This window comes from Triturus cristatus, chromosome 2_2 (genome assembly GCF_964204655.1).
Source record: "Triturus cristatus chromosome 2_2, aTriCri1.1, whole genome shotgun sequence".
NCBI lineage: Eukaryota > Metazoa > Chordata > Amphibia > Caudata > Salamandridae > Triturus > Triturus cristatus.
In genome coordinates this window covers 461,353,311-461,377,012 of record NC_140582.1, presented here as the reverse complement: position 1 = coordinate 461,377,012, position 23,702 = coordinate 461,353,311, and the positions used below count along the sequence as shown (strand labels likewise).

General features: G+C 48.5%; 1 protein-coding gene across 2 annotated transcripts in view; it reads left to right on the top strand.

Annotated features, from left to right (window-relative positions):
* ADAD1 (adenosine deaminase domain containing 1) overlaps positions 1–23,702 on the top strand; it is a 756,025-nt gene that overhangs the window by 49,304 nt on the left and 683,019 nt on the right. For both annotated transcript variants that reach the window (XM_085641552.1, XM_085641551.1), the window contains exon 2: positions 9,816–9,999. In XM_085641552.1, coding sequence (XP_085497678.1) covers positions 9,822–9,999 — 178 coding nt within the window. In that variant the 5' untranslated portion in view covers positions 9,816–9,821. The remainder of the gene's footprint in view (positions 1–9,815; positions 10,000–23,702) is intronic.

Here is a 23,702-nt window from a genome sequence, read left to right as displayed (position 1 = left end):
GACATCCGCGTGCTACTCGACCAGGGCCACACCGTGGCCCTCATCCTGCTAGACCTCTCCACAGCCTTCGACACTGTCTCCCACTGCACTCTTGCAGCCAGACTCCACAACGCTGGCATACGGGAAACTGCCATCGAATGGATCTGCTCCTTCCTCGCTGGCAGAACCCAAAGGATCAGACTCCCACCCTTCTTCTCCGAACCCACAGAGATCAACTGCAGACAACTGCGAAGTACCCCAAGCATCATTGCTCAGTCCCACACTTTTCAAAATCTAAATCACCGCCATCATCAGACAGCATGGGCTCAGCATAGTATCCTACGCCGACGTCCAGCTGCCTAAGCTCAACTTGGAGAAGACAGAGGTCCTTATCCTTGGACCCTCCTCCACCGCTTGGGACAATGCCTGGTGGCCCTCTGCCCTTGGAAACCCACCCTAACTGACGGACCTCAGCCAGAACCTCGGCATCATTCTAGACTCCTCCTTCACCACGACGTGCCAGATCAACGCCGTTGCCTTCACCTGTTTCAACTCTCTCTGCAAGACCTTCAAGTGGATCTCTCCCACCCCCCAAGCCCCAGAAAGACAGTCACCCCCGCACTCATAACTAGCAGACTGGACTACGTCCTTCTACGCCGGAATCAACAAATCCCTGCTACACAAACTCCAGACTATTCAGAACACCGCAGCCAGACTAGTCATTGGCACCCCACGACATGAGCACATAACCCAATACCTGCGAGACCTCCACTGGCTCCCTGTTAAGAAGATAGTAACTTTCAAGCTACTCACCACGCCTACAAATCCCTCCACAATATCGGACCCAAATACCTCAATGAAAGAATCTTTCCACGCACCCAAAAGAAACCTCCGCTCTGCTGACTCCGCCCTAGCAGTGACCCTGCTTATCCGCAGAGCCAGAACAGGAGGGAGAGCCTTCTCCTAAGTCGCGGCCAAAGCCTGGAACAAGCTCCCAGTCAACATCAGATGCTCCCCTACCCTGCACACCTTCAGGAAGAGCCTCAAAACCTGGCTTTTTGGCTGACCCGGAGCTGCGACACCCCCGCGCCTTGAGACCCTCACGGGTGAGTAGCACGCTTTAAAAGCCCCTGATTCATTGATTGTTTCGAATGGGTCAATCAATAAATACCTACCTTTCCCTCCATCCAGATCTACCGCTTGTATATTAGCCCAAGTTTGCGGAGACTCCTCTTCAGAGAGACCTGATGTTTGCTGGGACTGAACCATGAGCCTGAAATTTGGATAGAAGACAACTTTGTGTTTTGCACTGCATGGGGCCATCAGATCGAGCCTGTTTCAGGATATAGTCTGTCTCTGAAGTGCAGCAGTTTGACCACCATGCATCATCCGGGTCTAGGGGGCCAAGCCTTCTCTTCATTGTGAAGTACTTGGAAAGACCCTTGGGGGCAACCACCTCCTGTATCCAGTCTTCCAAGAAAGCCCCCATTGAGTCCCTTTCTATTTTATTTCGGGGTCCCGACTCCTCTTATGATGTTGCATGCACAGCCCTCCTTTTCATCTATCCTACTTTCCAGCGCCTGCGTCTTCTCCTTCATGTCTTCCAATTGCTGTTTGAGATTCTCAATTGTAGTGGTAAGCTTCAGCACAGTCATCTTTACCTTAGTGACCCGCTTTGCCATATTCCTGTTATTGTCAGCAGTCCTCTCTCTAGTACTGCAGAGTCTATTTTATTTTTTAACTGATCTCTGGTGAAGCCCATTGCCCCAAGGATTGTCATGTTGTCCACTGCCGTCTGTCCATCAGTACCCCTTGCACAGTCGGCACAGTCTTATTTCTTTCCTCAGAGCTTGTGCCAGCGCCATCCTCTTTGGTCTTCTGAGTTCTTCCCATCGTTGCAGTATTCCAAGCCAGCGCAATCTTTACCATGTGCAGCTGGCCCACCAGATACAACTATGTTGATTTATTAGGCTGGCACCCGACAGCGTAGTTCAGGTGGGAGGATTTAGCGTTTTTGCTGTGATGGTGGGTCGGTGCCTGTGATGCAGTCACTCGTCAGATCAATTAGTCGTCTGTTTGCAGGGCTAAATTCCCAGCACCTCAGTCCCTGTGCAATTTCCCTTCAGAGTGGCTACAGAATACCACCAACGATGCACCCACTACACCGGTGAGGGAAGCCTTTGGTTGCATGTTGTAGATTGCAAGCACCCATCCCAAAGTCAAATCTTATTTTGAGGCCAAAGGTTCATCTAATATTTTTTTATTTTTTTTATTTTTTTATTAGCATTTCAAGTTAATACAACCAAATACAAACATAACATACAGGTCACAGTACAACAGCATCCATCGTCCAAGTTTAGTATCCCAGTATGAATCGGAGGGTTCCCTCACGCACCCCGCCATGTGTCACAGGCGACATCAGTACTCCACTCGTTTACTGCGATTGCAAGTATTGTGTCAGGTACGCCCAGTAGTCTTTTGGCTTTGACCTGGCAGGAAGCTCTTCTTCGTATATTTTCAGTGTGTCTCTGCAGTGCGTTAAGTCCACAAGCCAGTCTTTAAGCTTCGGGACCTTTCTGCCATTCCAGCAGAGTGAGACCCTCCTCTTGGCCATTAGCAGCGCTATAACACAGAATCTACGCTTTAAGGCTCTAAGGTCTGGAAGTAGACCCAACAAGCAGGTTTTTGCTTCATAACGCACCTCATCGCCCACCATAGTTCCCAGAAGTTTCGTCACTTGCATCCAGTATTCTCCTACCGCTCCGCATGCCCATGCCAGGTGAATGAAATCCGCTCCCTCCGCCCCACAGCGCCCGCATCTAGAATCTTCGCGCAGCCCGTATCTGTGTAGCCTGGCAGGCGTGTAGTACGTCTGGTGTAAGTATTTAAAGTGTAGGATGCGGAGATTGCCATTAGGCGTCAACACGCCAGTCAGTGCACAAGCAGTACCCCATTCCTCCTCCGTTAGCGGAGTGTCCAGGCAGCTATTCCATTGGTCCATGGATGCACTTGTGTCCGCTGCTATATCTGTTTGTATTTTCGTGTACAGTGTTGACACCAGATGTCTGGCTGTAGGTGTGGTGATCAACCACTGCAAGGCTGTCAGCTCCGGTGGCTCCACCGGGTATGTTGGGTACAGTTGTTTCACCGCTATTTGGAGCCGGTGATAGTTAAAGCGGAACAGCGCGGACATATTACTAATGAACGTCAGCTGATCTAGTGTTTTGAAAGTCCCTGCTTCGTACAGATCCCCCAGGGTGTCAATGCCCACTTGTCGCAGAAGCTCCAACCCCTTCTCCTCCTGTGTGACTGAGATGCCCGGGTGCCACTGAAGCCGGAGCGCCGGGGCATACAGCGGCAGTTTGTTAGCCTTCCGCCCCATAGTGTGCCATGCTTTATTTGTAGCGTCTATTGTATTAATGTCGTTCTTGTGTAGGGGAGGCCTACGGTGAGTTATAATTGCTTCCAGGGGGATCGGCGAAGCGTCCCCCTCTTCAATTGCCGTGTGGGTGAGGAATGGAATTTTGTGGTACCAGAAGTGCGCAAATTGCGCTTGTGCACAGAGGTAGTAAAGGGAAAAATCGGGTACTCCGAATCCCCCCCGGCTGTATGGCAACGTGAGCGTGCTCAGCTTGATCCGTGCTGCTTTCCCCGCCCAGATAAGCCGGAGGTCCAGCGATGTGATGCGTCTGAACACCTCTGCAGGAGGATGGATAGGGATGTTATTGAACAGGTATAGGAGTTTGGGCAGCACTACCATCTTAGTGATGGCGATGCGATCCGCCAGAGACAGCGGCAACTGGATCCACCTCCCCACCTTCTCCTCCAGTGCGTCAATGGTCCTCCCATAATTAGTTCGGATCACAATGTCTGGGTCCCTGTGATACCATACACCCAAGTATTTGATCGGGTCAGTTCTCCACTCCAACGGGTAGTCCATTGTGTGTGGCCTCGTACTGTCCGTCAGAGGAATAATCATGGACTTGGTCCAGTTTATACTGATACCAGAGTGGCGCGCGAATTTGATGTATTCCCGCAGCAGCGGGTTGAGGTTGTCCTCCGGATCCCTCACATATAGCAACATATCGTCGGCGTATAGTGATATATGCAGCGGCCTTTGTGGAAACTGCAGAGCCGAGTGATGGTGACCCTGTCGGATTTTGCACGCCAGGGGCTCTAGCGCCAGTGCGAATAGGAGGGGGGACAGAGGGCATCCCTGCCTTGTTCCCCTCTGAATAGCAATGAGGTCGGAGAGATATTTGTTTACCCGGACCCGCGCCACCGGAGCGTCGTACAGTAATTGTATCCACTGGAGGAACCTGAGCGGGAATCCCATCCTTCGCAGCACCGCATTCAGGTATGTCCATTCCAGTGAATCGAAGGCCTTGGCCGCGTCCAGGAATACCGCCGCCGCCTTCGTCTCGGGTGTTAGGTAGTGCGAGAGCGCGAACAAGGTTCGAGTGTTGTGCGTAGTGGAACGCGATGGTATGAACCCAGATTGGTCGGGTAGTACGAGCTTGGGCATCAAGGGGTTAAGCCTGGCAGCAAGTAGTTTGGCTAGGATCTTGTTATCCACATTTATTAGGGATAGTGGTCTGTATGAATCACAGAGCTCTGGATCCTTTTGTGGTTTAAGCAGCGCCAGTAGTATGGCTTCACGTAGAGTCGGCGGTAAGTGTTGTTGTTCGTGAGCGTTGCCGTACATCGCCACCAGGCGAGGGGCCAACTGGTCCACAAAGGCCTTGTAGAATTCACACGTGAACCCATCCGGGCCCGGGGCCTTACCATTCGGTAGTGAGCGAATCACCTCTGAGACCTCTTCCACCGTTATGGGCAGCGACAGGTATTCCCTGTGTGTGTCTGACAACCACGCTATCGCCACATCGTCCAGATATTCTACAATTTCGGCTGTGACGGCCGTCGGCCGTGAGGCGTACATTGCTCCATAGCTGTCTACAAATTCCCCCAGTATGTCTCGTTCCCCACATTTCCTCTGTCCCTGCTGATTTCGGATCATCTGTATGTTTTGCGGGGCGCGTGCCGCACAGATGTTAGCTGCCAGGTGCCTTCCCGGCCTGCCGCCCTCCCCGTACGCCCTCGCTACCTGTCTTTTCGCGGTATACTTTAGTTCATCGTCCGCCAGTCTCTGGAATTCAGAAAGTGTTTTTCTAATGTCCCCTAGGGTGTGAGCGTGCTGTGTGTCAATGTAATCCTGTTCCAGCTGCCGTAGCCGCTCCTCCTTTGCCTGTATTTGCTGCCGTATGTCCTTAAGGATCCCAGCATTCGTGCTTATGCAAACGCCGCGTATGGTGGCCTTAAAGGCCTCCCATAGTATGCCTGGGTCGTCAGTAGTAGGCTCATTGTCAGTGAAATACTCCTGTATCGCCTGCCCAATGGTATCAGCGTATATGGGATCCAGTAACGCCTTCGCGTTAAATCTCCAGCTAAAGGGAGGTGGTGTATAGTTCGGGAGTGCCAAGACAAGGAGCACTGGGCTGTGATCCGATAGCGTGCGGGGCAAATGTCGGACCTCACGCGTCCACAAGGCGATATCCACAGTCACCAGCCAGTAGTCTATGCAGGACCAGCTACCATGCGCCGCAGCTACGTGTGTGGCTTCGCGATCCTCTGGGTGTCTGCTTCTCCAAATGTCAGTAAGTCCCCTATCTACCATTGCGTCCCGCATGACGCGCAGCGCGCGTTTATGCGGTTCCGTTGTCGCTCCGGACCTATCCATGTCGTCACTGAGTGCTATGTTGTGGTCCCCTCCCCATATCACGTGGGGGATCTGGAGTTCACGCAGTTTACCCCATAGTGATTGATAGAATTGTGGGTCGTCCACATTAGGACCATATGTATTGACAATAGCCAGTCGTTGTCCTCGTAAGAGGCCTGTTAATATTACAAAGCGCCCCATGTCGTCAGCCTCAACCTTGTCTATCGCGTAATTCAGTCCCTTGCGAACCAGTACCAGTACCCCCCGCGCATATGAGGAGTATGAGGAGTGGTGTATCGATTCAGCCCACCTACGCCCCACAGTGATGGGGCGCGTCGGCGCGCAGTGTGTCTCCTGCAGGAGTGCAATATCTACGCGCAGCCTGTCTAGGTATGCCAGTGTTTGCCTAATTTTCTTGGGATTACCCAGCCCCCTCACATTCCATGTAAGCAGTCGGATACATTCAGCTACTAAGCGTTGCTCAGTCATGGGCCATGTGTGGTGGCAATGCATTCTGCAGCCCGCCGTTGGTGGGTGCGCCCCCGCGACCAGCTAAACACAGGGGAACTTTAATAGTCCCGTCTAATAGCACTTGAATTTCAGCGATGCGTCTTATGCACAGTGACCAACCTGTTAACTTCCCAACCCCGACCCCCTTCCCCCCACCCACTTCAGCATCCCAACCATGCCAAAGACATTCCCCACAATTTACAACAAACATTAACTCAACTGAATTCGGGGATCACCCACTTTGGGGGACCACCTAGAGCACACCTCTCCATCCAACTCAATGGATGTGGACGGGGGATATTTTCGTGTGAGGTCCATTGGCCTCATGTCTAGACATACGTTCACACGGTCCGCCACCCATTCCCGACAGCCATCTCAGTAAGTGCCCGCCATGTAGTGGACCCCGCCCATCAGAGTACCAGCCCGCACCCAGCCCTTTCGCAACTGACTCAGTGGCTCAGTTCCCAGCCATTTCCCCCAGGCTCCATTGTCCCAGCCAGGACGTACTCCAGCATTGTCCCCATCCCCTGAGCTGTGGGCAGTAACAGTGCACATTGGCATTAATTGTCCCCAGGCAGGCCCCGGTTAGTTAGCACAGTACCTTCTCCGTAGTCCCGAACCAAAAGCCATCGTGGGCACGCCAGGGCGAGTACATCATAAGGGCTATCAGGTACTGCCTTGGCCCGAGCCCGGGCCGTCTCAATCATGACATCAGTCTATGCAACCCACATCAGGGTAGGGGGGCCGCTTGTAGCAGCACACAGCTGTATCCCACGCCGTGACCATGATATCAGCTCGTGTTGGGCAGTGCTAAGGTCGCCTCTCAAACGTTTCTCCTTGGCCATCCTCTAGTCGGTGTCCGTCGCCTGCTCCTGCCTCTGTCGTTCTTTGTGCCTGGCTCCGATTTTTTTAACTAGTTCGTGTGCCGCCTGCGGCGTGTGACACAGCGTCACCCGGCCCCCATGTGTGACCCGAAGCCGGGCCGGGTATAGCATGGCATAGTCCACACCGAGATCACGGAGTTTCTTCTTAACCGGATTGAACTCCTTACGGGCCATCTGGACTGCCATCGTAAAGTCCGGGTAGAATTCTAACGTGTTGCCCTGGTATGCGACTTTTTTCTTCTCTCTCGCTGTTCGGAGGATGGCATCACGATCTCTGTAGTTCAAGACTCTAGCGACTATGGGTCGCGGGGGCGCTCCAGGTTTCGGTCTCGGGGCTAGCGATCTGTGCGCTCTTTCAATCAGGAACATCGGAGATAGCTGATCCGCCCCGATGACGCTGCGTACCATCTCCTCAACGTAGGTTTCCATCCTGCCGGTGTTGGTGGACTCCGGAACCCCCGTTATGCGCACATTATTGCGCCGCGATCGCGCCTCCAAGTCCTCCGTCTTGTTCCGCAGCGCCTCCAGCAACTTCTCAGCCTCCGCATTGCTTGGCCGCGCTTAGCGAGGCATCCTCCATCGCCCCGATTCGTGTCTCCGCCTCCGTCAGCCGCTCACCGTGCCCATCCAGCTTGGCCGCCATGTTGTCCACGCGTAGCGTGATGGTGTCCAGTTTCCCATGAATGTCGTGCAGGCTTTGCTGGATGGCCCTCAGAGCCCCCTCCATGCCCAGGGGTGTCGCCTCCCCGGCTTCAGTGGCAGAGTCCGACGACACAGTGGCACCTTTGGCCTGTTTCTTGGCTTCGAATTGGAGCTTAGCTTGAGTCTTGTCTGGCTTCCCCATCTTGTGGCGTTATTACTCCTTGTCTACCAATGAATCCGCCCGCAGGGTCACCCAGCCGCGGCGACCCTCGCACAGCGGCAATGCAGCTCAGGGGAGCGGGGCAACAGCGTCAGGGCCTCACGGCCCGATTCAAGTAGGCTCGCCTACGCCACCACTTCACACACCATATGCGCCACCACGCCTGCAGCAAGCATCAGCGACCAAGTGCCAGTGCAGGCCGCAGTTCCTGTGCCCCAGGTGCGTGGCACTCCCGCAGCTCCTGGTTCAGGTGGTATGCCACGTCGCGCCGGGAAAGGCAGTCGCTCTCACGCCCTCACCACGTTAGCCTGGGGCTGTCTAGCTTCCCCACTCCCCATCGAGCAAGCAGGCCATCAGCGTCCTCGCGGTCTCGCCAGTTCGTCGTCCTGCCATCAGGGATAGTGCTATACGCCACCACCGACCTCCGTTGTACTCACGCTGCTCTCACGCCAGCGGGGCGCTCAACTCGGCGCCTCGGGTCAGCCCTATCTCAGCGGCAGTCTCCGGCCTCGGCCCCCACTCCGCACCATATCGCCTCTCGTGTCGCATACCGCTCTGGAGCCCTCCGGCCGTCAGCTTCACTCCCGCCCGCGAGGGCATCACTCGGTGTCTCCGAGTTCGCAGGTACAGCCCGCCGCAGTTTCCACCAGGCTCAGCTCGCTGTCGTCTCCCTGGGCGCCGCCATTTTGATAGCCGTTAGGCGCGCCTGCATCGGAGCGGTCAGCGCCGTGTATCAAGGGGAACCGGCCAGCTTACGCAATTTCCAGCCACTCCACAGGTAGCGGCCACCTTCCGACGCCCGTGGTGCTGTTTATGGGCAGTGGCGGCGCGTGCATCGCGCCCGTCGCATCGCTTTCTTCCCCCGTCCGGCGGAGCTGTCTCAGAAGGCAGCCATTCCGCTGTGCGCCCTCTAGCGCCCCCCAAGGTTCATCTAATATAAAACGTGTAAGGGTAAGACCTCCCTAATGTAGCAGATGATTTGCTCATGCTCGCTCTTTGAACATGCTGCGGAAACACCATCCACTACTAGGCCAGGACCATCTGAATGTATTTCTTTTGCGACACTTCCCAACAAGTCCATTCGCCTTTGGGCATGATGATGCCGCTGGCTTGAAGGGTGGTTTCCCATGAACACCCTGGAATCTGTGACTGCCTCCTCAAGTATGTACTCGAGTCGGACATGGAGGAAGATTAGGGCACACTTACCCCACCTGGTTCCAGTGCTGTTGTTCACGTAGCCCCTATCAGATCTGGAGCCACTCCATCTGCAACCTCTGTCCTCTGCGCTACTTCCCCCTTCATGCACATGCCTTGTCCGTTCCTAGGCCCTCATGCTCCTAGCAGAGCAAGGCTCTCAGATGTACGAGGGTGGGGTTTGCAGATTACCACCCTCCTCTGTCTGTGCTGTTCTGTTCCTCCTCCACATTGTCATGTATGTTGTATTATTGAGCTTGACCATTTATGTTACCCAGAAACTGCAGCATGCTTCCTTTACGACGCTGAGCTCCTCCACCACTTGTGCCTTCCCAGGACTCTGTAGGGACCAGGACCAGTAGGATAGGCACAAACTGACCTGGACAGTCGGCGAACCAAGAGCATGACCTCATTGTGTTGCAGCTGGCTTTCTCAGTATATTGCTTAATTTCACGAGGAAGAACTAGAAGCAGCCCTCCTTAGCCAGTTATTTGAAGATGTATTTTTGTGAGGAAGAGAGGATCTCTGCCTCAGGACGGAAAGCAGTGGCTAATGAAATCTATATGAGTGATTATTTTCCATGAGCAATATAAGCAGCTACTGTGATGCTGTATCTTCCCAAAGGGATTTGGCTACGGCTTATCTAAATATAAAATAATTTATTTTTCAGCAAAACATGGCTAGCAATGGTGATTGGCCTCAGATTTCACGAGTGCCGAGTTTTGCGCAAATGCTGAAGAAGAACTTGCCAGCCCAGACTTCTCAGACGACTGCCACTTTTACCACAGCAACTCCATTTACGTCTGCTTCTGCAGTGTCAAACGACGGAGCATCTAAACTAACACAAGTCACAGGTATTTGATATTTGTGCTATAATTTTCTAGTTGGTGTAAACCTGGCATGTCCCACCTCAAGCGTTCTTGTTATGAGTGATATTCTGTGTAGTCTTCATATTCTTTGTAAAGCGCTTTCATATCTGCTGATGCTGTGTAAAATTAAATGACAATTCTTTGTGCTCTCATGCATTCATCTGAATACTGATTTAATCCAACAAAGCAAGTTTGTATAGCTGTAAAGCAAATTACTGCTACACGTGGGGTGCAGTGTCACCTGAAGCGGAGTAAGGCTGCTACACTTGAGAGCTGGCTGAGACCTAACCTGGATATGTGATTTCCTTTTCTCTGCCTGCTAAATTGTACTGATTGTCCTTTCCTAGCTGGCAGTGGTGCTCCACTCTAAATCGGAGTTGGCTGTGCCTCTGGTGACTTGTGATAGGGTGTGCCTGATCCTGACATTCAAGAGACTGTCTCCCTATAGAGAGCAGGTCATTATCTGGTGGAGGAAAGGACAAGTAGAAGCCACTGGGGTGCTGATGTCGGGGAAAGTGTCTGTCAGCTTGTTAACTCGGGTCACTGTGATAGTTGGGTTTTTTTGTGTGCAAAATCCCTTTCAGCAAGAAGGCCAAGAATATGGCTATTAAAAGTTGAGAGAGATATTTGCCTACTTCTTTACTTATTTGTCTAATTATAAAGCTCTGTGTTCAGCCAAGGTCATCTTAGCATATGGAGGGGAAAGGAGAAGCGGGAAAAACAAATTGCAATCCGCAAAATGGAAATGTTTGGGGGATTTTATTTTTTTAATTGCCAGTAACTTTAGGTGGCTCTTGACGACTGAGGGAGATCAGTCTAGGCTTCAGGACCATGATTAGATACCAAGTTGTGCATAGTTTATCACAAAGGCAGGGGTGTTCTGTTTTGTAAAAGACTCTGAATAGGCTTTGAACTAGAGACTCTGGACCATGGTAACTAGTAGGGATGTGTGCGGGCCTTTGAAACGTGATCTAATTTTCTCAGGTGGCCTATCTTCAGACTGCAAGATTTTCTATACTCAGTTTCTTCAGACTAGGTCTGAAGCCTTGGTAATAAGATCTTAGTCATGAGAGTGCAAATGCCAAGATCTGTTCGGGGTGAAGTCTGAGGAACAAAAAGGAGGAATTCCCGGGGTATTTCAATAAGCCAAAGCAAGGTAAGGTAACGCATGATTTGCTTCTTGAAGGACGTACTTGTCTATAATAAGATTTAACAAGAGGAGACAGAGGAGAGGTTCTCACAGTTGTTTGGACCAGAAGAAATTGCCACCACTGCATTTTTATTTGCAGATCATCACCCGTTCAGTTTTACTGCTGTTGAGTTTGTATAGTTGTATGCCATTCGTTTACTGTAGATTTTCAACTTTCCCTGGTGAAGGGCTTGCTATTGTAAGAATCTGGTGGTCAATGTTGATAATAAGCTGTGTGTCATCCACATAAGCAATAGCTTTTCCTGGTCTAATAAGTTTCGTAAGTGGTCTCCTATAAATGTTAAATAGCCTAGTGGTCAGGCTTAACCCTGTGGGACCACACAACTAAATAAAGCTTTGAGGTGTATACAGAGGCAGGCTTAAGAGTACAAGAGAACCCCAAAAACACAATCCTGCTAGACTGGTGCCTACTTAGACACTGGCGTGTTATACTGGAGGTGACTGAGGTCTAAAAAGACCTGCCTAGCAGCTTGACCCTTGTTAAAAACAGTTCTGAGCTTGTCCACCCTTCATCACCAGTGCCATCTTCATAACCCTCCCAGGCCAGAAACACAGCTGCCAAGCATCAAGAAGTTCCCCCAGTGGTCTTGTCTATAATTTTAGACACTACTGTTTGTTGTTGGTAGAAGGGTAATAGGGTAGTAGTTATCTGGGTCGGTTTGGTCCTAGCTTTTCTTTGACCATAGTTCTATCCTTCCAATCCACTGGGACCATACTAGTAGACCATCAAAGATTGAGTCGGTCTACTGTTCTTGGCCCAATTACAGGCAGAATCTCTTTTAGGATGACGACTGAACTGGAACCATCTGGTGAGCCTGACTTTGCATGTCATTGTACTCCCTGAACATCTAAAGGGAAGTGGCCATAACCTGCCAGTTTGCAAAAAGGTGCAGGTAATAATAACCTACTAACAAAGATGGCTTGCAGGTCTTTGATCTCATCACAAATGCCTTGTATTATGGGCTGCAAAAAGTGGACAGATCGTCTCAAAGAGCCTCTAAGACTGGCTTATTTACCACTGAACAACCATGGAAAATGGTCTTAAACTACCTTTATTAGTTGCTGTAGAATACTGTTTGCTTGCTGAACCTAAGAGCAGAAGTATTAATATTTTCTTTTAAATTATGCCTTTGGTGGCATTTACAGAAGTCTTGGTCCTCCAGCCGGTAAAGCCGGTGCCATTTCTGTTGTGTTTCGTGTACTTGAAGCTAAATGTTTTGTAAAGATTCTTTGAACAATGGGGGTTGGAGCTTGTGGAAGGCTCTCTAAACCATACTTTATGGATCAATCCTAGCAATTGGTTAAAGTTTCCTCCAATTTTCCTCCAATTTCCCCATGGTCCATTGATTACCTTAAGTGTTTGTTGAGGGTCGGTAGAACCATTGGCCACTTAATTTTACTCCATGCTCTGTCTTGGTGGCAGAGCATGGCCCAGACTACACTTTGAGTCACTTCAACTATAAATTGTTCGGCCACCGATCGCGATCGCATGCCATATAGCACTTCGTGAAGCATTGCATAGCATTTGGCACACATGGTGGTTGTCACAGTATTACGTATTTGGTAACACCGATGCGTTGAAGCACGATCTCCCCCGGATTTTTGTGGGAGCACCCATTAAACGGGCTATCACAATAGACGCACGGTTTCCCACGGGAGCCATACAGCACCCAATTTAAATGCTGGAATGTTTTATGTGTCTGTGTTGTCCTTCTCTTTCTCTTTTCTTTTAGGTACCGCAACAGCGGGTCCACTCCTCTTAGGGACCCAATGGATTTGCTTGGTGATGTACTTATAATTTTTCAATCACCTATTATGTAGTAGAGTTTATATTTTGGAGCACATTCTCACCCGGTCCTGATGAATTGCCACCGACCCGTATGGGCATAGAGCAAGAAACATGTTGACCTTTCCACTTCCCTAGGGAGCATTATAATCCCTTGGGGGCCACCGATTTTACTTAGGCTGGTATACCACCAGAATAAAATGGTTCATCGATTGGCAATACCATACCTATTTTAACTCCCCTCACTATCACTCACTACACTTGTTGCACCTACCCCCACACACCTATACGGCTGTCTCTAAAAAGATCTCCGATAAAGAGCCCCTTCGCGGGAGCCCGTCGGGCATTGCAGCGCCGGCCCGACGAGGAGCACAGCCCTATGATGAAGCATGACACCTTGCTAGGTGTGTGAGGGCATTCTATAGAGACTAATCGCTCTCCCCCCTCTCTCACCCTCCCCTCTCCCAGAGGAACTGCACTCCTGGTTTTTTCTCGATACCTTGGAGCACTGTGCAGGACCTCATTAAAAAGCTCTTGGTTCCCCCCTTTTTGAAGCATTTACGTACGGCGGCTCAGCCGTGGAACCTCAGCCCGTGTTGGCTAGCGGATACTTACCGCTCTTTTCTCTCCCCTTTCCCTCCCCTGGACACCCACGACCATGGAACAATACCAGGGACTATCCTTTGATGATGACCTGGTGTCTGAAATCCTAAGAACACTGTCCCTACTAGATGCAGATGGAGCTATGGCCACCACTAGCCTGGGCAGCGACTGGAACAGCATCACCAACATGAAACGCCAATTGATGAAGATCATCATGCACGGGGCAATCATGACTGAATATCTACGTGCCAATATAGCCCCCAATGGGCTTATTGTCTCGAATATGCCAAGGATTTTTCTTGAGGATAAGCAATTCAAGGAGGAATGGTCCCTAGTTGCCTGGAAGTGCACTAGGGACTGGTTGATATTGATTATCAAGACAGCAAAACGCCTGGCTGACGATTTAATCATTCAGATTACCGTTGCCGAAGGAGCACTGAAAGCCACTATAACCATCGCGGTCTTCAAGGCCAAGCTATCAGAAATCAACAGTGAAATCGCGGAAAATAAGGATTACCTAATGCGACAAAAAATTAACAAACTTCAGAAAGACATTGGGCGCTTCAATAAAGAAAAAATCTACCCATATTTAAAAGACGACTTCCAACAAGCACAAAGTGACTATTCGTCAGATGACAGCTCCAGTTCCCGTCGAAGAACTACCTCCAACAGTAGCAATTCCAGCACCGACAGTTGGAGAGGCCAACAACATTACCAACAACACGGCCCGCCTAACCCACATTACACCTACACTATGCCCCCGTTTCCAGGTCCACACATGTGGCAACCACCTGGTTTCCAACAGGGACCATTACCCTTCAACCCCTATATACCACAACCTTTTTTAGGCAGAGGCTGGGGCAGGGGCAGAGGAAGAAGAAGAGGCGGATACAATCAGCAAAAACAGGTCCACTGGCAGGACCAAACAGACCAAGGCCCGATGGAACTCAGGAGTCACAGAGGGAAGAAAAATTGATAGTGAATCTATCAGACCGGCAATTAAACCAGACAGAAGAAAAGGTCCTTACTAAGGGGCTTGGATTCGTGCCCACACCACGACACGATGAATTCAGGACTCACTGCGAAATACATGATCTTTTTGGGAAAATCCGGCTGAGAAATTTCTTCACAGGACAAAATTTCTCCTCCCAATCGGATTCAGGCCTGCGTAAACCCTCCACTTTTACGCCCTCATCTGCAATGGTGCCACCGGAAATTTTGGCTTTTGAAAAAGCAGTCATCAAGGACATCAGTGCCATGACAGAGAAAAAAACCTTCCACAATAATTCCCGCCTGGAAAACATGGCGATAACTAATCTCAGCAAAGACACGACGATTACCATCAAAGAGGCAGATAAGGGGGGAGCTATAGTGATCATGTCCACCCCTGACTACAGAACGGAATGCCTAAGACAATTGAGTGACACACGGTATTATGTCCAAATCAAAGAGGATCCCACCAAAAAACTGATCATTACAATAAGAACACTAGTGTTCTACCTCCACCTGGGAGACCCATTGTGTCAGGTATCAATTCGGCTCTGGAACCTCTTTCGCGGTTCTGTGACCATTTTTTACGCCCCCTGGTACAAAAGACCCCAACTTTTCTACTCGACACAAGGGATGTCCTCAACATCCTCAAACAAGCCAATGAGATTGGTAGCAGTGTGGATGCACTTATCACCTTAGATGTAGAGGCCCTCTACACAAACATTCCTCAGAGGGCCACCCTGGATGTTGTGGAAGAAGCACTTCGAGCACAAACATGGGACTCGCCCACACCAATCTCTTTCATCATGGAGTGTGCAGAGATTGCCCTAACAAAAAACTACTTCCAATTTGAAGACCGTATGTACCATCAAGTCCAAGGCACTTCGATGGGGAGCACATTTGCTCCCAGCCTGGCATGCCTCTACATGGCACACTTTGAAGCCAATAACATCTTAACTGAGACTAACATCTATAAGGAGAAAGTCACCCTTTGGCGACGGTATATCGATGACATTCTCATTTTCTGGAAAGAGGATCTGAACTCCATCCCCCCTTTTGTAGCTTGGGTCAACAGCCTGAACCCCTATTTACGGTTCACGGCCAATTCATCAGTCCATGAGCTTCCTTTTTTGGATTTGCTCATTATCAAAACCCCTTTAGGGTTGAACACAAAAACCTATAAAAAAACCCACTGACAGCCATAGCCCACTACTTTTTAGTAGTTTCCATCCCAAGGCTTTACGTAACAACCTACCATATGGACAATATCTTAGACTCCGACGCAACTGCAGTACACTGGAGGACTTCAAAACACAAGCTCATGACCTCACAGGCCATTTGGCTCGAAGAGAATATCCGAGGACAATCACGCAAACGGCCTACAAAAGAGCACGCAATTCTAACAGGGAAGCCTTGCTTACCTCCACAGAAAAAATCAAAACCGATCTAATTACGTGTGTAAGCACTTTCACTCCTGAATCAAACGCCATCCAAAAAATAATCAAAAAACATTGGAATCTGCTATCGGTGGGAGACTGGGAAGTCCCCAAGCCCCGATTTGCGTTCAAAAGGACCGACAATTTGAAAAGTTTGCTTATTAGCACCAGACCCAAACTATCCACACCATCCAACCAACGACTGTGGGGCCTTCCACCCGTGACAGGCCATCATCCATGCGGACAATGTACCGCTTGTGCCCTAACAAAAACAAGCAAATTTATCACTTTTTCAGAAACTCTAATTTGGCAACAAAAATCCCATACCAATTGCAATACCCGCAATTGTATCTATCTAATTCAGTGCCCATGTGACCTTATGTACGTCAGCATGACGACACGTTCAGCAAAGATCAGAATCTCCGAACACCGAAGTAACATTAGGTGCAAAAAGATTAATACCAAAATGTGCACTCATTTTGTGGAGAAGAACCATACTGCCAATGACCTAACGTGGACAATTCTGCAGGCTTTCCCAGTGATCAGTAAGGAGGCCCTTTTCCGCAAGGAACAGCAGTGGATCTTTAGAATTTCTAGCCATACTGACGGCCTCAACGATGATATACCATGGGCCACCCTTAACAACACATGATCCACCTCACATACATGAGACGGCCTGAATGAGCCACTATCGTAATCTGAACAGCTTACATTAAGGTGATTTCCTCATGACACCATAAATAACACCAATAGCCTTGCAACCTTTTAGATCTCATCAGGAAAGATCCACCTGCTTTAATTACTGACCTTGCCTTTCATAACTCGGATATTCCTTTACAATACATAATTCACCTTACATACATAAGATGTCCTGATGAAGTCAATTACGTGGTCTTGCCAGCTTGAATGTCTGACACCATAAACAATAACAGTCTTGTATTTTTTCCATCTCATTAAGCAAGACCCACTGTTTAAAATTACCGACCTTTTGCCCCTTTTTTAGACTCTGAGGCTGCTTTACATCACCCTCGCGTCACCGCGTCAGTTACTTGCATAAATTTTAATAATTTTTATTTTTTATTGTAATGTATAACCCGCTGAGTCACTTCCCAGCGCGTTTCTCCTTGACGTTTGTTTTGCATGCCCAAGTTCCCATGTCGTGGGACATTATCTATCCTTGTCCCTTTCACGCACTGTTCGCGCAATAAAGTTTGCTGTCAGTTCCAATATGGCCGTACAAGTTCGCGGTCTAGTTGTTTGCTCCCGTGCGTTTGAGCACTTCCTTTATCTTGCACACACCCCTGTCGGCTTGTTACGGAAGCCTGAGCCTCGATAGGATCTCGGTTGTGCGCTCGCCCCAACTCTGTAAGTACAATGCGTTTCCGGGGTGATATCAGTGTACGGCAGCCTGTAGGGTACTTACTGCTCTTCTTCAATTTTTCCAGGGCAATCCCTCTACGGCCTCCAGGCGAACCCGTACAGTATTTTCTGTTCCCCAGGGGGTGAGTCTCCCCCACACGGGCTCCGTAGCCATCGGCACTTGCATTTACGTCAATTTCACCCGCTACTCTAAATTCTAGGACAGCGTTTTTACACGTATTTTGGCCTTCCCCCTCGTTTACTATGTTCACAAATGTTCCCATAGAGCTGGGGACGACAGTGCACTTCAACTATAAATTGTTCGGCCACCGATCGCGATCCCATGCCATATAGCACTTCGTGAAGCATTGCATAGCATTTGGCACACATGGTGGTTGTCACAGTATTACGTATTTGGTAACACCGATGCGTTGAAGCACGATCTCCCCCGGATTTTTGTGGGAGCACCCATTAAACTGGCTATCACAATAGACGCACGGTTTCCCACGGGAGCCATACAGCACCCAATTTAAATGCTGGAATGTTTTATGTGTCTGTGTTGTCCTTCTCTTTCTCTTTTCTTTTAGGTACCGCAACAGCGGGTCCACTCCTCTTAGGGACCCAATGGATTTGCTTGGTGATGTACTTATAATTTTTCAATCACCTATTATGTAGTAGAGTTTATATTTTGGAGCACATTCTCACCCGGTCCTGATGAATAGCCACCGACCCGTATGGGCATAGAGCAAGAAACATGTTGACCTTTCCACTTCCCTAGGGAGCATTATAATCCCTTGGGGGCCACCGATTTTACTTGGGCTGGTATACCACCAGAATAAAATGGTTCATCGATTGGCAATACCATACCTATTTTAACTCACCTCACTATCACTCACTACACTTGTTGCACCTACCCCCACGCACCTATACGGCTGTCTCTAAAAAGATCTCTGATAAAGAGCCCCTTCGCGGGAGCCCGTCAGGCATTGCAGCGCCGGCCCGACGAGGAGCACAGCCCTATGATGAAGCATGACACCTTGCTAGGGGGGAGACTAATCGCTCTCCCCCCTCTCTCACCCTCCCCTCTCCCAGAGGAACTGCACTCCTGGTTTTGGTCTTCTTTGGTAGCCACAGCACGTGCCACATCGGGCACCCCACCTGTGTTCTTTCTACACAAACCCAGTATTTTTCTAGTTCTCGAAGCGACAAAAGTGAACCTCAGTTAAGAAGCTTTGTGAAGGGACCCGTAATTCGAAGGCCAAGACCTCCTCTTGTTTTGTTACGTCACATGAAAGTCTTGCGAAGGTGGATGCTGGCTAGGGAGAACCACGCCTCCTAGTAGCCACAGGTAAGTCTGCCCTGCCCCCAGCAATGGAGAAACGGAGTTTGGCATTCTCGAGGGAATGGGCGATGCAAGCGCTGTGAGCTTGGGGGAAATACAGGAAAAAGTGCGGAAAGCACAGAGCTCCCGCTGGACGCTTCTGTTTTGGTTTCCTCTTAGGAGTACAGGGGGGCCGTTGTATGGCGTGCGGATTTCACCGTAGGGGTCTTGGGTGTCTTTTCGTGCACATTGGATATGCCGGCATCGACCATCACGAGGCGCTGGTGTCGGAAGTAGGCGCCAGGGATTAACTCTCATGGGGAAGACGCCAGGCTCCAGATCACCAGGAGAGCCAGGAATACTAGTGGAGGTTCCAAGGAGGCTGCAGGCTGGGGAGGCTGAAGAGGCACAGAGGTTCAGAGCTGGGAGTAGGTGGAAGGAGGTGGGAGGAAACTCTCTCCGGTGTGTACAATTGCTGAAAGTTGCCCTAACATACGGGGTTTTGTTGAAACCTGGGAGCAGCTTTGTGCAGTTTGGGGGTATCTGGACAGATTTGAGGTGAAAAATAGAAGGTGGCTAAAATAAGAAAGCATCTGAAACACTCAAGCGCGGTAGCCAAGGTTGATTCACCAGCCGGGCTGAAAGCCAAAACTGGTTTAGCCCAGGCAGAGGCAACTGCACTGGTAGCACAGCACCAATCCTTGTGGCTCAGATGTTCGTTTCGAAAGCTCAGAAGAGCTGCCCCCCCTCTCTGTCTCCGGAACAGGTAGAGATATCGGGTGCACAGAATTTGACGGAGGTTCCGTCATTTTCGGCTAAGGAGCAACCAGATGCTCTAATAACTGGAGGGCATAAAAATTAACTAAAGGGTGCCAAGGACTTTCCTCTGTTTCTGAAAAAAGCTTCTTTACCAGCTCAGCCCAAAATTATTACAAAAGTACCAGACGTGCCAGGTGATTCACTAAAGGGCTCTTTACAAGGCCTGATATCATTACAACGTGCCCAGATGCCTGGACAGGCTCCATCTCCTTCTCCTTCCCTGATAAAGGGTCCAGCAGTACAAGACCAGGATGGTTCGACAGAATTGCCAGCTCTGGCAGCAGGAAAGCCATACAGTCAGACCCAGTTTGTGATGTCTTCGCTCGAAGTGAATAAGACTCCACCAAGAGAGGTGCAAAATCTACCACAGCTACAGAATCCAGTCCAGCCTCCGTCTCCGCCTTTGGCACAGGGGGAATTGCTCGGTGAAACCGGCCTGGAAAATGAGAATTCGCCCGTTGGGTACTTGCAGCCGGATAGGATGGCACCACAAGTCAGCCGCGGTATTAAGGCAGAAGGACCTTTTGCGCAGCAGAGGGACATAAGAGATATGTTGAACCTTATTTTGGAGGAGATCAGGGAAATGAAAAAATCACTCGATCTGGAGATTGCCTCCCTCCATCAGCGGTTGGGCAAAATTAAAGAGGCAGTGGCATGTTTCCCAATCTAACTGCAGGAAGCCGAACCAAGAATTACGCTTCTAAAAGATCAGATGAGCGATATCCTGGGAAAGGTGGACGAAGCATCAAAAAATAAAAATTCTCTGGAGAACAAACTAGAGGAACTTGAGAATCATTCCCGAAGATCGAATCTTTGAATAGTGGGGGTCCCCGAAGGGATCCAAGGAACTCAAACTCTCCAATGGGTCGACATGTTTATTAAACAAAAGGTTCTTCCAGAATTTGACGTATATTTAACCATCACCAGGGCACATCGAGTTCCCGCTCCTCCTTTCCCGAACTCAGATACCATGAACAATTTTGTTGAATTTTGCTGACTTCCGTGTTAAGGATCGACTCTTGGTAAAGGCGATAAAGCAAAGACAGTTTTCTATAAAGGAAACTTCTAAATGCCGAATATTTTCTGACATGACCACTATGGCAGCGCTCAGGCGATAGGAGTTTGTAAAGTTGCTATATGTGTTTAAAGCTCTGGGTGCCCAAGCCTCAATAGCGCAACAATCAAAGCGCCGTGTGTTGGTGAAGGGGAAGTTCCATCTCTTCTCAAATGTAGTTGATGCCCAGAGCTTATTGAAATAAATCTCTTCTGGGAGCTGAAAATGATTTTGTATAAAAAAGTTCAAGCTTCTGTTTTTTTGCTGGAGGTAGCCGGGTCACCTAGGGTGTTGTTCCATGACACCCATTAGGTCTGTAGGGAGGGTTGAAATGTGGCTAGTGGGGTTTTTCAAATTTGTGTGGGGGGTTCTTTTTTCAGGGAGGGTGGTGGGGTCTGTTGGGGGGACTATTTGCAGTATAAAAAGAGCAGTAGCAAAAGGAACAAAGAGTGGAGAAAACCGGAGTTGGTACCTGGGTAAACAACAAGCTTATTTAAGAAATCGCTAACCAATGTAGTATTATGTCAGTCAATGTTAATGGCATGCTTAACAAACAAATATGGTGGGCTTATTAGGTGGCTTGCCTCTTTAAATCCTCATGTCTTATTTTTCCAAGAATCTCATTTAAAGTCGAATTCACCTAAGCTGTATTTACCGAGGTATTTTCTGATGTTTTTTTCATATCAGCAGGGTTAGCTACAAGAGGGGTCGCTATCTATTTCTCTAGAAATTTGCCGTGGAAATTTGAAAAAGTTTGTAGGGATCCTCAGGGGAGATGGCTATGGGTGGTGGCAAAATTGAATTGGAGGATTTTTAAATTTTGCAAACTATTATGGCCCGGTTACTGATGACGACTCGGGGTTGGTTAAGATCAATGAGCTGTTAAGGGGTGTTCCTTGGCCGATTATCGGGGGAGATTTTAATTGTATACAGGATCTAAAGAAGGATACCTAAATTAAAAATAAATAAATAATTGAAACCAAATACTAAAAGAATCTTTGAAATGATCAGGCATGACTACCAATTAATAGATCCTTGGCGGAAAGCCAACGCTGACAAAAATAGCTACACATGTCATTCTCGTAGATACCAGACAGCATCCCGAATCTTTTTTTTTTTTTTTTTTTTTTTTTTTTTTTTTTTCAAACATCGAGATCCCTTCATATCCTAAAGGCAGATATCGGGACCAACCCCTTCTCCGATCATTCATATATTGGGCTTGAACTCTAGATCTGTGAAGGGCGTGATCAAGGTGTCAGATGGATCGCCTCCTTCTCCAAGATCAAAATTGGGTTGAGGGTTTTAGAATATGGATCTCGGATTACTTTAAGATCAATGAGGAGACGGCGGAACCCTTTGCGGTTTGGGGGGTTTAAGGCCGCGGCTCGTGAACAGATTTCCTTTTCGGAAGCCCAGTCAAGAGTTCATCGGGCTAAAATTGCTGAACTGCGCAAGGGGCTGTGGAAAGGGCACAGGCTCAGATGTTTGTCACGCCCACATCAGCTGGAAAGTGCCAGAAAGGCCCTGCGAGATTTCTTTATTTTAAGAGATTAGTAGCTCCCGATCCTACCAACAAAAGGTTTACAAGGATAGTCAGATGGTTGGTAAAATGCTAGCCAGCTCTACAAAAACTAGACCAGATACGGCTATAGTTACGAAGGTGATCGACCCCAAGACCAGAGTAGAAGTAATAAATAGTGATGAGATTCCACAGATTTTTTTGGAACGTTTTCAGCAGCTCTACACCACGGAATACCTTCAATAATGTAAATCTTCCTAGATTATCTGATTCTTTGATAGACCAGTTAAAATCAGATCTAGGAAGTTCGGAGATTTTGGTGGCTATAAAATCTACAGCTGGAGCCAAAGCATGTGGGGAGGACGGGTTTCCTATATAATTTTATAAGGCTTTCTCAGATGAATTGATTCCACCTCTGGGAAAACATTTTAATTATATTAAAGAATGGCGACCAGGTCCCTTTTTGTTTTTTAAAGAGGCAATTGTCTGCTTCGTAAAAGAAGATAAGAACCCAAAGGATGTTAATTCCTATAGGACCATTAGCCTCCTCAAAGCAGATTATGAGATTTTATTGAAGGTTTGTGCACAGCCTTTAACTGCTGCACAGGAAGTAATTCACAAAGATCAGGCTGGCTTTATAGTAGGAAGATCTATGGCAGCAAGTACTGAATTTTTAATACAAGCGCTTCGAAATATTTATCAGGGGGCACCGGCTCAGGTGGTGGTAAATGCAAAACGGGCTGTTACAGTAAAAATAAATCAGGGGACAAGACGAGGATGTCCGCTTTCCCCTTTGCTCTTTACCTTTTTTTATAGAACCATTAACCATTAGAATGCGAGACAATGTAGATATTAATGCTCCAATTTTGGGTATGGCCAAATTAAAGCTATTCGCTGACGACATCATTTTATATCTGAAGCCTAATAGTCAGAATTTGGAATTTGCTATGAGGGAATTTAGCAAATTAAAGTTAATTGGGGGCTACAAAATAAATCAAAATAAAACAGAAGTTATTGTTTTTAATACAGATAAACTTTCTCCCAGCTAACCTTAAGTTGTAAGCCGCAAAGCCTGACCCTATAAGATATTTGGGGATTTATATTAGTTACCAATATCAACAGTTATATAATCTGAATTATGTAACAATGCAAGGTAAAATCAAGAAATTGTTAGAGCAGTGGCTTTTACTCCCTCTGACTCTGGTGGGACGAGTATCTCTTATTAAGATGTCCATACTTCCGCTACTCACTTTTCTTTTTATTAACATACCCATTAAAATTAATATGGACTTTTTTAAAGAGTAGGAAACTATGATCCGACAGTTTGTTTGGGGGGAAAATGTACCAAGGGTCAAGCTTTCATTACTACAATTAACTATTGAACAGGGAGGGCTGGCTTTACCGCATATATGAACTTACTACGACGCAGCTTTTTTAGACTTATTAGCTTGTTTATTGGTTTCCAATGGGTTAACAGATTATTTCTGTGGATAAAATGGTGCAGGAAGCTGGTTCTCAGATCCCGATATTTTTAAAAAGCTCCAAATTTCCGAAAAAACCAAGATATAAGACGTTGAAGGACTACTCCACT